At 44.2% G+C, this 15,237-nt stretch overlaps 1 protein-coding gene across 1 annotated transcript in view; it reads right to left on the reverse strand.

Annotated features, from left to right (window-relative positions):
* The window catches only part of LOC110979196 (calsyntenin-1-like), a 59,639-nt gene that overhangs the window by 10,036 nt on the left and 34,366 nt on the right, over positions 1 to 15,237 (reverse strand). Inside the window, 8 exon segments of the mRNA XM_022234795.2 lie at positions 18 to 226; positions 414 to 520; positions 947 to 1,161; positions 2,311 to 2,422; positions 4,887 to 5,062; positions 5,447 to 5,701; positions 6,015 to 6,209; positions 6,368 to 6,514. Of these exon segments, the coding sequence (XP_022090487.2) occupies positions 18 to 226; positions 414 to 520; positions 947 to 1,161; positions 2,311 to 2,422; positions 4,887 to 5,062; positions 5,447 to 5,701; positions 6,015 to 6,209; positions 6,368 to 6,514 (1,416 nt within the window).

Consider the following 15,237-nt stretch of genomic DNA (forward strand, 5'->3'; position numbering starts at 1 on the left):
ACACCGCCTCCCCTCACCTTCCAGAGCCGCCTCCTCTTCTTCCTCCTGCTCCTCCGACATGGTGCTGACAATGCTGATGGAGGCGAATGGACGGATCCCCGCCACCACCTCGTGGGTCTCCTGGGCCATCTCACTGGGCCCCGAGATGGTAATGGTAGGCTCCGGCGGCTGGACCACCATCACATAGGCAGACACGTCAGTCATGGGCATGGGGATGCCGTTGCATCTGCAAAACCGGGGTGTGGGGGAAGAAATTGAGGGCAAGCTGATGATCTGTTCAATCGATTACAAATTTATATTTTTTGGCAGCAAGTTAAGAATACAGAGACGGCAATGTTTCTCTACTCTCTGCAGAGATGCGACGCCAAAGTCTGAAATGGCTGAGAGTTCGGAACACATCAGCCCGAACTTACGTGGTAATGGTCTTGATGGTGAGGGCCCTCTGTCCCGGGGTGGGGAACTTGCGGGAGTTGAAGTAAGAGACACGGCGGAGGAGCTGCGAGGCATCATTGAGATCTCCCTAGAGGACAGCAAACCGCACGGGTAAGAAGAGTTAGCCGCTGTCGCATACCAAAATACTACGGAAACTTCCAGTCAGTGTTATTGAGTATGGTTCAGTGTGAACGTTAAAAAAAGTTAAACAGTGTGAATCTTATCTCCACTGACGGGAGGACATCTTTGTGGTTTTTGTACCGCTGAGCATACTGATCTCATGCACGTGACTGAAGCTTGTAACTTTCTTCTGAACAAAATATACTCAGGCTCTGTCAGAAAAGAAAGTCACACTTGGCTGAAGAGTTACACTTATTAGTGATGTCCTATGAACAAAATACTTTAGGAAAGAAAATCCTAATACAGTGTACTTAATTTAAAATAAGTAATCTGACCACGTCCTGATTTTGCAAGACTGTTTTACTTTTGGGGGGGGAGGGGGGAAGAAACTCACCTTGATGAGCAGCTCCGTCTTCATGGCGTTGAACTGGAGCCTATCCGCGGCCAGGTCGTCCGGGGTCACGGTCAGCCCCTCCTTGCAGCTGTACATACACTGGATGGTGGGCTCCGTCTCCACATGGCCCGGGAGCACGCTCAATCCCGCCAAGTAGCCCTGGAAGTGGCCGCTGAAGCGACCCTTGCCCCCTGTGCGTGCATCAGTATCAAAGTCTTTGGGTTAACCAGAAGGGCATGCAGGGGGCAGCAAACGCAAAAGGGGAAGGGGTTGGGGAGGGGGGACAGAAGAACAAGGCAAGCATGCAGGAAGAGAGTGAGGAATGCAGACAGAACGACAGTTTAGGAAGGGGTTATCGTCAAGGATTACACGCATGAAAAAGGGGGGAAATGGATTGGTGCCATGGAAGGTGGGGTTGGTTAGGAGAAGCCGGGTCAAGGGTAAGTGCCATTTATAGGCAAGGGTACAAGGCAGCATAAATTATAAGTATGAGGCATACAGCAGGCATGAACATTGACAAGACAACATACAAAACAACAACAGAGAAAAAAATTGACAACCCCGCGCCCACAAAATAGGCGATACGAAAAGAGACACGGGCATACGGAACCAGAAAGAATTAAACAAGGAGCAAAGAAATTATCAAGCGAGAGGAACATGCAGTTGGGAAGGGAGAGAGGGGGGAGGGTTGATTATTAAGGAGGTTAAGGTTTAAAAAGAAGTATGATTTAGGGAAAAAAGGGATGAAAAGGAGAAAAAAGAGGGAGAAAAAGGACCATGGAATGGTGTTTAGGATGAGAAAACGGTACAAGAAAAAAAAAAGAAGGGGGGAGGTTACCGATAAACAAGGGCATGGCCACACCACCTGCTACGAGACTATGGCTACCTCCACCACAAAGTGCGCAGAGCAGGAAACAGTTACAGGGTGCACACATTTTCCACCAGAGGACCGCTGTTGCATGTTTTTTTTTTTAAGGGGATGTCACAAATGCAATCGGGGTGTTGTCATTAATAGAGAGAGGACAGAAATTTCGGATTGTGGAAAACCAGGAAATAGTTAAGACGACACCAGGAGAAGGTAAAGTCTCTGATGACAGAAATTTCAGTTCAAATTCAAGTTCACTTCAAATCAAAGGGCAGCATACATGTACTGACGGTAGGTTCATTAACCCTAACAGTCCTCAATCCTTCACCTGTTGGAGGACTGAGGACTGTTAGGGCTATTGTTAGTGCATTCAAATTGTCATTTAACTTTGAAATTTGAATTTATTTCTCAGTATAATTTTCATGAACATGATTTAAATATCATGTGGACGAGTCATTTCACATAGGTCAAAGGTCGTCACCACATCAAATCAACTCACCATCATAGCATGCCCCAATGGTCAGTGCAACTGGGTAGTTGCTGTGGTGAAGCGGCCAGTCATCAGAAATCATCTTAGTCTGATGCAGCTCACCATCAATGTAAAGCATCACCTGTAATGCACACAAAATATGTCATTCCAATCATATACATGTATATGCTCTAAGCATGACCAGTTGAGGGCGCTCTATACATAACACAAGTACAGAGCCTAGAGTAATGCCCACTGAGCAACTGACAGAACAAAGCTAATATTTACTTGTTTACGAGTGTTAATACTTCATGCACAGTTATCTTTGGGCAAGTAATGTTACCAGGCAAGAACAACTTGACATTGATGCAATTTCACCAAGAGAGGGCTGTCGTGTCACACTTGCCTGCCCCACTGAGTACACTGTCATATTCCCTGCCTGCTTAATTGCATTTTCACTTCTCGCTGACAAAATATCCTCTGTGTGTTCTCTTTTTGTGTACATTTCTTTCCTCGGTTCTTCCAGCCTCATCAATTTCACACTGGAACACAGAAGCAACTGGAAACCACAGAGGAACAAGAACCTAAAAAAAGTACAGAGCTAATTTACAGATCAGGCCTTGGTGGGTGCCTACAAAATCAAAAACAACCCGAAAATGAAGAAATGCTAATGATGCAAAACCCAGACGTGGACAAAGTCTGTGATCTCCTTCTTGCCAGAGTCTTCAGGCAGGAAAGGTCAAAGGGCATCTACGCTTCCCAGATTTTTGTTGACTTTTCCAGACCATCCATCAGTTGTTGGCAGAGTCAGCACATATCAACCTGAACAGACCTAGTTAGCAACATATCACAAACACACATGCATGCACTGTGGGACAGCAGGTCTGCAACTGTTTCATGAATGCTGCTCCAGCAAGCCAACCCCTATGCCAAAACCACACTGTCGCAACCTGGATTTTTGCCCCAAACATGAAACGGTTGGCTGTTAATCAGTTTCCGGGAGATGGCTAATTGCTCCGAGCCCCCCACCAGGACTCGTGGGGGAAATCAAGCATGCTATTTTCTCCAGCTCGAGTGCTTTTCTTGGGATCTTAATGCAATATCCTGGTCTCCATTTATGTGATAATAAACGTGATGTTTAAGGTGTACTAGTTTCAAACCCGGCCAACAGACACAAAATCAGGCCCTTCTACTATGACATCACTTGAAAACGTGCATCAGTTCAATACTCTCTGTTGTCAAATGTAGTGACTGAAAAAAAAATCCATCATGAGCGATGCCTAGAGGCTTGACTGGAAGTCCTTTTAAATTTGACTGCATTCAGGGCCATATTTTGCTTTTGACGCTAATGTCGGACACTGGGATGGAAAATTGATTATTTTGTGTACAGGCGTGTCATACATAGTGTGGACTTCTGCACAGAAAAAGTCCACATAATGCAGGGTACAATGGCGTTGTGTGGACTTGCACACGTCCACACAATGTTCCCCCCTCTCTGAAAAACAGTTTCGAGGCATTTTGGGGTCAAGGTTATCTGTTGCAAAATGAAGAGAAACAGTCCTGGGAATCATCATCAAAAATCCAGCTCGAAGGAGTTATCCTAGTGGGAGAAAAAGGAGCATTTACCTTAACCACAGGCCAACAAGGGAATGTCCACACTTCGTATGTCAAACAAGTGTCCGTGTGTGGGGGGGGGTGTGTGTTTGCCAAACACTAATGCACGGAACCATCAATTGGAAAACTGACAACCACTGACATAATGTGTATGCAATAATCAATTTGAAAAAAAAAATCCAGTATGCAGCTGCTGTGTACATGAAGTTATCAAGTACACGAGTCTGTACCGTGGTGCATTTTTTCTTGAATCATGTAAATGAGGGTTGAACATGTATTAGATTTGTACTCGGTCAACCACTTAATCAAAATATCGAATTTCATGATCAGTGATACTGTCATTAATAGAGTAACTGATATTGACAAGGAACCCCAATGTTTTGTGTGTTAAGGGCTCTGGGGGGCAGAATGTCAGACTGGTTCACGTCTAGCCATCAGCTGATGCATAATTAAGTCAGGTATGCCGCACCTGTGCCCTGCCCATGCATTATAAATGAGTATTGCACACACAGAGGCACGCAATGACTGCCTCAAGGGACGATGATGCAACGGAAGTGGTCCAAAGAAAATGGCTCTCGCTCGGAGCACGAGAAGGCCTCGCAAAGGGAGAAAAATCAAGAAAACAATGATGCGAAATAACCTGATCGGAGAATTTTTGTGCAGCTCAACGCGAGAGGGCAAAACACTTGTTCCAAAGGAAGGAAAGCATAACCCTTAATCTAGTGGAAAATAGCACTGCAAATCTTGCTTGCACAGGTGTCTCTTTCAAAGGTCCTGTTTGGATTCGCCCGACATTACTGACACTCAAGATGTAATTTGGAACCTTTACCCACATCAAATTCCGAGATTACTTTCTAAGGTTCACACTTCGACACACCTTCCACTCACAAATCTAGGAGGGCTTAATTTTCACAGCTTTCCAAGGAGGCCCCCCCCCATCCCCACCAAAAATTGGGGGGGGGGCAGTGACCTGACAGGGAAGGAGGACATACCGAGGGGAAATCGACATTGAAGGTGTAGCGATGCCACTGCTTGTCGCAGACCTCATCCACCTTCCAGCGAAACTCGGTGGGGAAGAAGGCGTCACTCTTGCCCTCGTCCTGGTGACGCAGCAGCAGGACCAGACGGCAGTTGTGGATGAAGACGGCGTAGTGGTGACGGTTCAGGCCTGGGGGAGGGTTAGATGGACAGAGGGTAAGGGGCAAATAAGGGCTTTCCAGAAAGGTTTCACATCAGAGAGGAAATTTGAGACAAAGACCAACTTTATACTACTAGGAATCCCAAGATGTGAAAAAGGTGGCCAATTTCTTTCAAAAGTGACACATTTTGGTGATAGACGAGGCAGGTTTTAGGAGAGGCAATTGATCTGGTGAATTGTTCTGCAGTGCATGAGTTTTCATTGGTCAGAGGAGCTCTATGGAAATAGTGGAGTTAACAATTAATCGTCACGATCAAGTGTATTATCGGGCCAGATTTGTGCTGTAGTAAGGAAAGTGCTCAGGCCAACTGTTAAAACAAATGTGAAATTATCATCTTAAAGACCACGACTCACCTTCGCTGTCGGAGCTGCAGAGAATGTGCTCCTTATTCAGCCCCTCCGTCTCACCGTGCTTCATCCAGTAGGAGATACTGAAGCGGTAGGTCAGGTTGGACGGGGCATACTTCTCGGGAATGATGACGGCGCTCTCCTCCCCGTCAAACTCGTAGATCTGCTCGCTGTCGTGGCCCTCGTCAGTCAGCAGGTCCTCTGTCCACTTCTGGCCCAGGCTTGGGGAGGGGAGGAGATCATAACTTCCCGCTGCTGAACCTGTAAATGAAGAGAGGCTAAATCAAGCAAATGCTACACCATACTTGAACTGTGGCTCTATTAATGGATGGCTAACTTGGATGGTCATTTTCAAGGGCCACTTTGGTGGCCATTGTGTCCAGTGACCACTGTGGTGCCATCCTTTTCAGAGGCCACTTTTTTTTCAGAGGCCACTTTGGTGGCCACTTTTTTCAGAGGCCACTATGCTGGCCATCATTTTTCAGAGGCCACTTTATGGTTGCCTCTTTCAGAGATCACTGTGATGGCCTCCCAGGCAGACGGCTCATAAATTCCCTCCCCTAGGTTAACTCACCGCAGAGTTTTCGCTGTGAATCGGCCGAGTAGGTTTCACGATCGCAGCCGAAGCCGATGTGTCTGGTCTGGAGCTTGACTGTTGTGATGACCTCGCTGGTGGTGCAGTTGGGCTGGGTGCAGGTCTCCAAGTGCATCATAGGAGCTAGGGGCTGCACCCCGGAGCCTGGGCTGTACTCAATGCGTCTTGGAACACCTGCTCAAAAAAAAGTCGCAAGTTTCATGTTCAAAGTGGGAATGAACGCAATTCCTATCTAGTTACAACCACCGAAGAATGACTGGTCTTCCAACATTCAGATCAGAGATTCATTGGTTCCTTACTTTTAATCAGAGAGACAGCGACTGGTTCCCTACCTTTCCATCCAGGAGAGCACAGTTTGCTGACGGTGATTGTCACGGGGACCGGCTCACTGCTCCGGCCTCCGCAGTCATACGCAACAACATTGAAGAGGTAGCGTGACTGAATCTCAGCATCAAGGGCCTTGGTGGTTGAGATACGGCCTGAAAGACAAAGGATGACAAATTTTAATCTCAGACTGTGACATGGATCTAACCAGCCAACACCAATGGCTAAGCTGGATGGTTTAGCAGTTGAGAGGCTGGCACTTGTAGAGGTATGTTGGGTTTGAACCCTTAAGTGGGTGTTAATTTGTTGCTGTATGAACCACTCACTCAGCAACTCAGAAAAAATCTCAAATTCATGATGGTGATTCAGCAGAAACAAACTGAAATTCGAACAGAATTTGATCATTTACCCTATCTTCCTTCTGTCCAGTGTGAAACTTTATCCAACGCTTAACCCATCAGTTAACATATATCAAATCCATTCTGTACATGTGTACAGCATAAAATTCTATGGGATCTGATACAATACTCATGTTAGCGACTCCAGCAAGCACCTGAATCGAATTTAATGAGGAATTCCATCTTTTTATTCAAACAGCATGTGAAAGACTTCAATTTCAACAAATCACATCTGAGATCGATTTCTTCATGGCAGCAAGGTGGTTGTCATGGCGATGAAATTTCCTAGCAATTTCCATTAAGGACATGTGGAGACTTGGTCACATTCTTGGGATTATTTTGAGGCAGAGTTGAAGAGAACGTGACAAAAACAGCAGAGAGCTGTGAGTCTGTTCTGAACAAGGACTGAACTAGTAAATGAAGTAGCTTAATGAGTGACTCAAGGCAACCAAATTGCAAGAAAACTGCCTTAACCTCTTAGATCAATAACAGCTGGCCACTGGGATCATGTCAAGATTCAAGTCCATAATCTTGGGCAACGAACCTTGTCCCTTTAATTGCTTGTGTACTTTCAAATCCCTCCCCCCTGAAATTTCCGCTGCCAGGAACTGTGCATGTCCCGCACGTGACACTTCACGGGCCCACAGCCTTGGTGACTCCCAAACAGCGTGGTGTCCTGAATTGACACAGGCTTGGACTCATTACCTCCAGGGTCAGATTTCCCATTCCTTCATTTTTCCTTACCCTTCCCCCTGCACTTGTCAAGCATTTACAGCCCATCTGGGTCTCATTTTTATTCCAATTCTCTGGAAGGTACACAATCTGTGGACCAGGCCTGGCTTGAATTCTGTCTGACGTCAAGGTATAGGTGGGAGGCAATATGGAATGTCACAACCTCAACCAGCACAGGTTTGTCATTACATTTGTCAACCAGAAAGTTCTGCTTTTGCTGTATTTTTGTTAATTTTTTGTTGGAAGTGCAAGTTAAGTGCAAGTTCAACTTTCAAATCTGAACTTGAAGTAATATTAAAAATCAATAACTTAGTTTTCCAAATAACTATCAAGCTTGTAAGTATTAACCACTTGCTGCCGGGTGGTTTGAAAAAATGCAGTGCACATAATCGGGACTTTTTCAAGATTTTCAGTTTTCAAGAGTCTTCAAAAACTCATCATTTCAATTAATGGACATTTACACCCATATGAATTACTGTCTGGTGGCCACTCTAGTCTGACGGACAAAATCTATTGACGCCAGAGTGTTTCAGCCAGGCCTGCAGCCTTGTAAAAAGAGCCCAGATTGTGCGGTATGTAACTTTCTTTTGTTCACGAACCTGGCACAGTGCACTGCTGACCTCTTTTCAATAGGGGCTAGATTAGCTTGCAGTGGTGCTGTGTGGCTCATCGCTGCGGTAGTGGAGCCCTTTTGTCCCTGATGGTAATTCGCTCACACTAAATGCCCCAAGCCGCGGTATATTATTTCAAAACAAGGCTGCATTATCTCCACTATTGAGAGTGAAAAAATGTCGCTAATGCCCAGCAGCCTGGTCTTTTGTTCCGAGTACAGTCTTTTGTTACAAGGACCAGTTCCCTTTGTCCGATTTCGGAGACCCCAGCCACGCATATAAACACACGGTGCCCGAAACCGGGCTCCCCGGCAGGAAGTGGTTAAAACTAACTCCCTCGAGTGCAGGCAAAACAGTTTCTGGTTGCCTGCACAATGCACAAGTATCAAAACGACGACGTCTTCAAAAAGAGGAATTCTTCTGAAAACGTGTTTTTAAAGCTGCACTTTGGATCAGAATTAAATCACTGGGCAAAGGGTTCGCCGGAGGGGGAAAAATATCTCCGGCTCTCACAAGGTCCATTAGCCTGGATGTGGGCAACGGCTATTATGAATTCTATGGAGGATGAATCTGAAGGAAAAAAGCATCATTCCACTTGTAACAGGGAGGCATAGCTTGTCTCTTCCTGAAGACGACTCAGCTGTGTGCATGGGCAAAGACTACCTTTCCAAACTGTCACTTCAATTTGGTGGGCTAGATTACAATGCTCTGGTGACATGTTGAGTGGCCAATTATTGACAGAGCGTGTACCGGTGCTCCCACACCGGGGATAAAATGCCTAATATTTTGAGACGGTTTAGTAATACAGACTGGCCCATATCCCTCCCCTGGTCAACCGTAAATTTTGGCAAGTTTCTCTTTCTATTCATCTGGAAATCTAGAGGTACTTTTTATCTGAAGCATTGGAGTTAGATGATGTTTGTCTTCTTTCGTTTGTTTTTTATTTTAAAAAAAAAAGAATCCACAAGAGGACCTGACTGAAAACCCACAAAATTCAAGCATCATTGATAAAGATGTTCAGTACAGCCTGCTAGTCCCTTGTCTGAAACAAGTGCATGTATATGATTTCCGTAATTAGTGACTAAAATCAAAGTTGCCATAGAAATGGCATTTTGTCATGCAATGAATTCAATGGGTGAACAAACTGAATATAGCCCAGTATTATTGTTCACAACTGATTAACATAGTCCCATCACATTTCTGGACTTATACCTGTACTTTGTAACAGTATTCAAGCAAACATCACTAGTCTCATTGCTTTTTTTTAAAATGACTAAATTCAAGTTTCAACTTCCAGATAGACTTGCTTTTCGGAATCATCAACAATACTATTTCAGTGCATGTGTCTTTAATCTCTCTCCCCGAACCAATGAAAAGGAAATAAAAAAAAAATCCATCACTGTCATCAGGTCCAATTTTGGGATCCAGCTGTTTGCAAGCTTCCTGTCCCTCCTAGCGACAATCACAACGCACCTACCGCGCAACAAAATTTCCCTCAAAAACATGTTCGTAAAATTTTGGTTGGCCTGTCCACTCTCTTCATCCACTCTCATTGGTAACCCGCACCGTTCGCCACACGGCCCCCCCCTCCGTAGCACCACCAAGCTGATGGAGTGACAAGTGATCCCATCCAATTAAACCATGAGTTAAAAGGTTCTCCACCTGCAGACAACCACACTCTCATAAACTCGAGAGAACTACACGTACGGTTGCGTGCACTGCGCACGTCTATCCATTACCTTTCTCATGCAAACATTTACACTCAGTAAAATGGGATTCTTTTTCTCCTTAACTCCCACAAGCCACATTTCCCTGGCTGTTCTAAATTTCTGAACTGGCCAAACAACCTCAGCGAGCTCGGTGGTCAAGTGGTTAAAGACGTCTACATTGAGTGCACTGCTAACTTAATATGCAGTACATTTACACGTATCTATGTGCACATGTACGCAATAGAGGGATCCCAATACGACGCTTTTAGCCTCGATCTGCGCATTTCCGCGTTTGGAAACAAGGCTGTATGTGTCGGCTTCAATTCCTAATACGATCAGACGATTGAAAGTAAGGAGTCAAGACACAAAATACATAAAGGTATGTTAAATTCAGACTTTTCAGGCTGAAAAGTTTTGTGGAAGAGTCTTTCAGGATGACTCCACATGTTAAATCAAAAGAAAAAATAACGACAATTGACCGCGAACTAACGTACCTGCGATGGTCGTGTATCTTGTGCAGTGGGCGTGGTTTAAACTGAAGTGGCGTCACACTTACGAACCAGATACTCCATGTACTGTGTGGACTCCGCGGGCGCGCGCGAGGAAGTTCAACACAGAGACCTTCGGTTTCGATGCAGATATGCGCAGACGGCGCTAATGTGAAATCCCTCTATACATATCCTAGTATCACCTGTCGTTCATGTACATTATATACTAGGGAAGGTCTGTACGTACAGTGCATATAAACTGATACATTTTGGGAAAGCCATATTCCAATTTTCATTGAAATCCCGGTAAAACAATAATAGTACAGAATTTTTATAAAGCGCCCTCCATAAAAATGACCTTAGATTGCTGAGCAATTATATAACGATTAAAAATTGAAATTACATGTAATTAGTAAAAATGTAACAGTTAAAGTTGAAATCGAAATAATATATGAGATACAATGATAGGTCGAAACATAACCATTCAACAGAATCATTAGCATACATGTCGATGTTGCAATTGAGAAAAATAAACTAAAAATTCTGTTCACATGTACGACGTAAATTCCTATTCAAATGAAATAAAATCCACTGCATGCATTTTGAAACATCTGTTATAAAGAATAACAAAAAAAAAGATGTTGCAGATTAATTATCTGTGTTCTGGATGGGGGATCCAGTCACAATAATCACAAGACAGCTTGAACTTGGCACTGGCGGCCAATTAGCCAGCTGTGTTAAATAATCGATGGGTGACCTTGCTGCGATAGGAGGGCTCAACTACGACAACTACCTGGTGATGAGGAAGGTGGGAGTGGGGAGAGAAAAGTGCATGTCACACAAGGAGGCGCCATTAATGAAAGGCAGGTGTAGGGTTAAAATTTATTTCTACTTCCAAATCACCCTGTGAACTGAGAGTTGAAAGTATTTCTGGATACAAAACCCTGATGTTGCATGGGGATTGCAACCGTAGACACGTTAATTGCTGAGTGCTGGGAATTCAAAACCAGAGACAAGCTAGTAATTGAATGGCCTTGCAGTTGAGAATATTTTGAACGCACTTCTCAATACCAATTGGTGATATCACTTCAACAGAGCACGGAATAAACACCTGTTTATGTAATACCTGCAGTGAAGCTCACTGCATAGAACAGCGCCATTGATTATCGGAATATACCCGGTATGCTGTCCACCATGCTATGATGTAGGATGTACTGCAACACGTACATTGAACGTATGCCGGCGAGTCTGCTGATGTTATTTGCAGTGACAAACACGAGTCATGTTTCGGCAGAGCTTCTTGTGATACATGCTGCTACATACGCAAGGCATGCCTGACAAACCCTGACCCAAAATATTCAACATTTCTCAGCATCGGCATTACTTTCACAAAAGAGCGAAGGGAAAAACTGTCCAGCAAAATGAAGAACAGGCCATGTGTACATGTACACTTGTGTGGCTTGTGCACACGAATGTGTACTCTTTGAACATGTACATGTACGCAAAGCTGGCACGTTTGTACATGTACAATATAGTCACAGCTATCTGTACATGTCATCACTAGTCATCATGTGTTTGGTACATGCAAAGGGAAGCTTGTACCATTTCTGATACATGTACAAATAGGACCATGAGTATCTTCATTTAAATCCGACAATGGAGCTGCATAGCTGTAGAGCCAACGTGTAGTTCACAACGGCTGTAATTTGCCAACGACTGGCATTATTCCTTTCATGTTCTCGGGCAACAATACATGCATGCCAATTCTCGCTTGCCAGCGGTCACGTCTCCTGCAAGGTTGTCACACTGGAGCGGGTACTAGTCCGGCGACCGGTAGACAAAACAACAATGGGACCTCACCAGGCGCTCATCTGCAAATAATCATTCATGAGGTCCAGCGGCATACTCTTGAGGAGACCACGATCGAAACTTGCCGAAGACTGGCATGACCATGAAATAAAAGTGACAACAGAAAAAAAATGACTGCTTCATGGAATTTGTATAGACACTTGCCCATAGGAGACAGGCATGACAACTGCAACCAGGCTTGACAGAAACCAGAGCCATTTAAAGTTCAAGCATACTTGAACTGAAGCAAAGTGCCAGCGATTTGGTGGCAATTTGTGTTTAATGTCTTTGTCCCTGATCAGTTAATATTTTTACAGCGACTGTCTTCATTAAAGCATGCAAATAATATCTGGCTCTACACTCAAGAAACTTCAGTACACGGGTGTCTTTGAATGACGCAGTCTGTTTCCACCATTATGTCATCTTCGGGGAACAATTCGGTAGTCACATTCACTTGATTTCACGAATTGCAAGTTTCGACTATCAATGGGGTATTCGTCAACGGGGTACTTTGAATCAAGCTGAACCCCCGCCTCAAAATTAAACTCGTCTTTTCAAAACACCGTGCTCCTGATGACATTCTTGGAATTGAATAATTTGGCGTGGCTAGCAATGAAGATGGTTGTGGAAGTGCACCCATTCTTCTGCTATGGATACTGTAACAACACACGTACATGTACAATGTACATATAACGACATGTAGGAGTATATAAAAGCAATTCGGAAATGTTAATGGCCTGGAGCTGACTGTCGTCTTACACAAGTTACGATTTGTTCGAACTTACAAAGCCTAGCAAGTCCATACCTGGTTCAAATCAAAGCTACACCTGCAGTGTCTTTTATTTTCAGAGGAATCTGAACAGCACCCCGTTGAAGCCGTGCCACGGGAGAAGAAAAGAGACAGGAAAAAATGGCTTCTCTGCATCCATCAGACTGCCAACTCCACGGAGTGAATTCCGGGGCGGCCGACCAACGCTGACAGTATCAGATTTGCTGCCCTGGCATGTCTGCATTTAGGCCCTAACAAGCGAACGTGACTATGAACCCAACGTCGCAAAGCAAAGGGGGAGAAAAATAATCATACCGACTACAGTTGCCCTTAAGATGCCTACCTCACCCTAATGACCGACCAGCCTACTAGTAATTCTGTGAGACAACCTCTTTCTCAAACCCCCCCCCAAAAAAAACCCACAAAATTGAAACAGTATAAGCAGCAATATTCAACCATGAGATCTCTGACTGATGAACAATTCCCAGCAATAGAGAAAGAGTTTTCAACACAGCATAACATTTTTCTGTTAGTCGTATTTTATCTTCAACAACTGATCCACCAGGGCTGTGAAAAACAACTCAATTCCTATAACAGCAAAGGCAGGGCCACGCTCGGGATGGACGTTGTGCCTGACTAAGATACTGGTACCAAATCATCATTTTCATACACAGTGATGAGGCTGAACCAGATGCCAGTCTGACGTATTGTTGAAGCGTTCTGCGGGTTAACCTTTTGACATTTTGTGGTTTCAACTGCTATTGTGTTGGTATTTCCAAAGAAGTACTTGTGCTATTTACTTGCCCTTTTTTCCCCCTTGCTTGACTATAGAAAGGCAATGTGCGTGCTTCCTTTCACGGTTTCACATTCTCTTTTTTACTGCTTTAGAAAAAAGCAACATGTACATGTATGTTTTTGTTCACACTGCGAATAAATGCTGTCGTGTTGTCACTCAGAGAGCAGACTTTGGTGGATAATTGTTCAATGAGTGATGTTTAGAAACTTAATTTATGGAGCTGCAGGAAAAAGGATGGTGTTAAATCATAAAAACCATAAGAATTCCTGAAGCAGTTATTATATAAAGACTTCCTCTGCTCTCTGATAAAGAGCACTCAATTGACTGTATTGTACATCCCTTATTACAATCTGAGGGCTTTTTCTGTGGGAACTGAATTACATACATGTACATGCATGAATTCCTGCAAATGGTTTCATTCCTACATGTACAAGCCTCTAAATGACTTTGACACTATCTCCCCTTCTGATGGTTCGCCATATCGGCTCATCAGCGCTGCTCTCATTCATGCAGTGCTCGCGACGGATGCCAAGCCCTGCCTGACTCGTGCAGTGCACTGAGCAGCTGAGCGAGAAAGGCAGAACGACAAAAGAGAGAGAAAGATGCAGTTACTATCCGATGGGAGATGGATGCCGGAGATTGCCAACCCGCTCTGCTCATGCTGCATGGCACATGTACACATTGTGGAGCAGTCCGAGCATCGGGTTGATGAAAGTTCCTCCCCTCTGGGCACGAGAGAAAGAGAGCTGGAACGAGGGGGATATCTCCTGACAACAGGGCTCCAGCTCCCGTTGCATTGTGAATCATCCGATGAATCCTCCTGCTGTCGACTTAAGCCCAAGTGAGACAAGCCCCTCCTTGCATTTCTGCTCTCGCATGATGCTCACTCTACTCTTATCCAAACCCCTGACGCTTTCGCCTGGAGCAGGTTCCACAAAATGAATCACAAAAGCAGGATAATTTCCCCCTTTTGAAGGCCAAGGAAAGCTAAAATTCAGACCCTTGAGGAAGTAACCGCGCGATAACTCAAAGCTGCTCTCGATTTACAAGATTCACCAACTGTTTCAGGATAGATACATTGCATTCCAACAGGCTACCTGCTCAAACATGTATACAATCAGTAACACCAGCATGCCAGTACTTGAGCTTTAAGATTTGTTTCCTTTTTTTTAACCATGTGGAAAACTTAAATATCAAAATAAAACTGACAGATGTAGATTCATGTGAGTACATGCATGTCCATGTACAGGTATGATGCATGTACATGTACACATGAACGTGTAGCTGAATACTGGATCTTTTGAATTTCAAATACGTATTACATGTACATAAAATGAACTACAAAGTAAACACAAGTTTTCTGCATAAGAAATACATTTTCCTCCTTCCATTTAAATCCTTTAGATGTATTTTCAAATTATATTCTATTCCAAAATGTAAATTTCTGTCACTAACAATCGCGCTGGAGAAAAAAAACCCTACAAAAACAAGAAACACATTTCACATTTCATTAGGCTGCGAGACAAA

This window comes from Acanthaster planci, linkage group LG16, assembly GCF_054643075.1.
Source record: "Acanthaster planci isolate LZ-2023a linkage group LG16, COTS_SCS, whole genome shotgun sequence".
In the NCBI taxonomy this organism is placed as follows: Eukaryota; Metazoa; Echinodermata; class Asteroidea; order Valvatida; family Acanthasteridae; genus Acanthaster; species Acanthaster planci.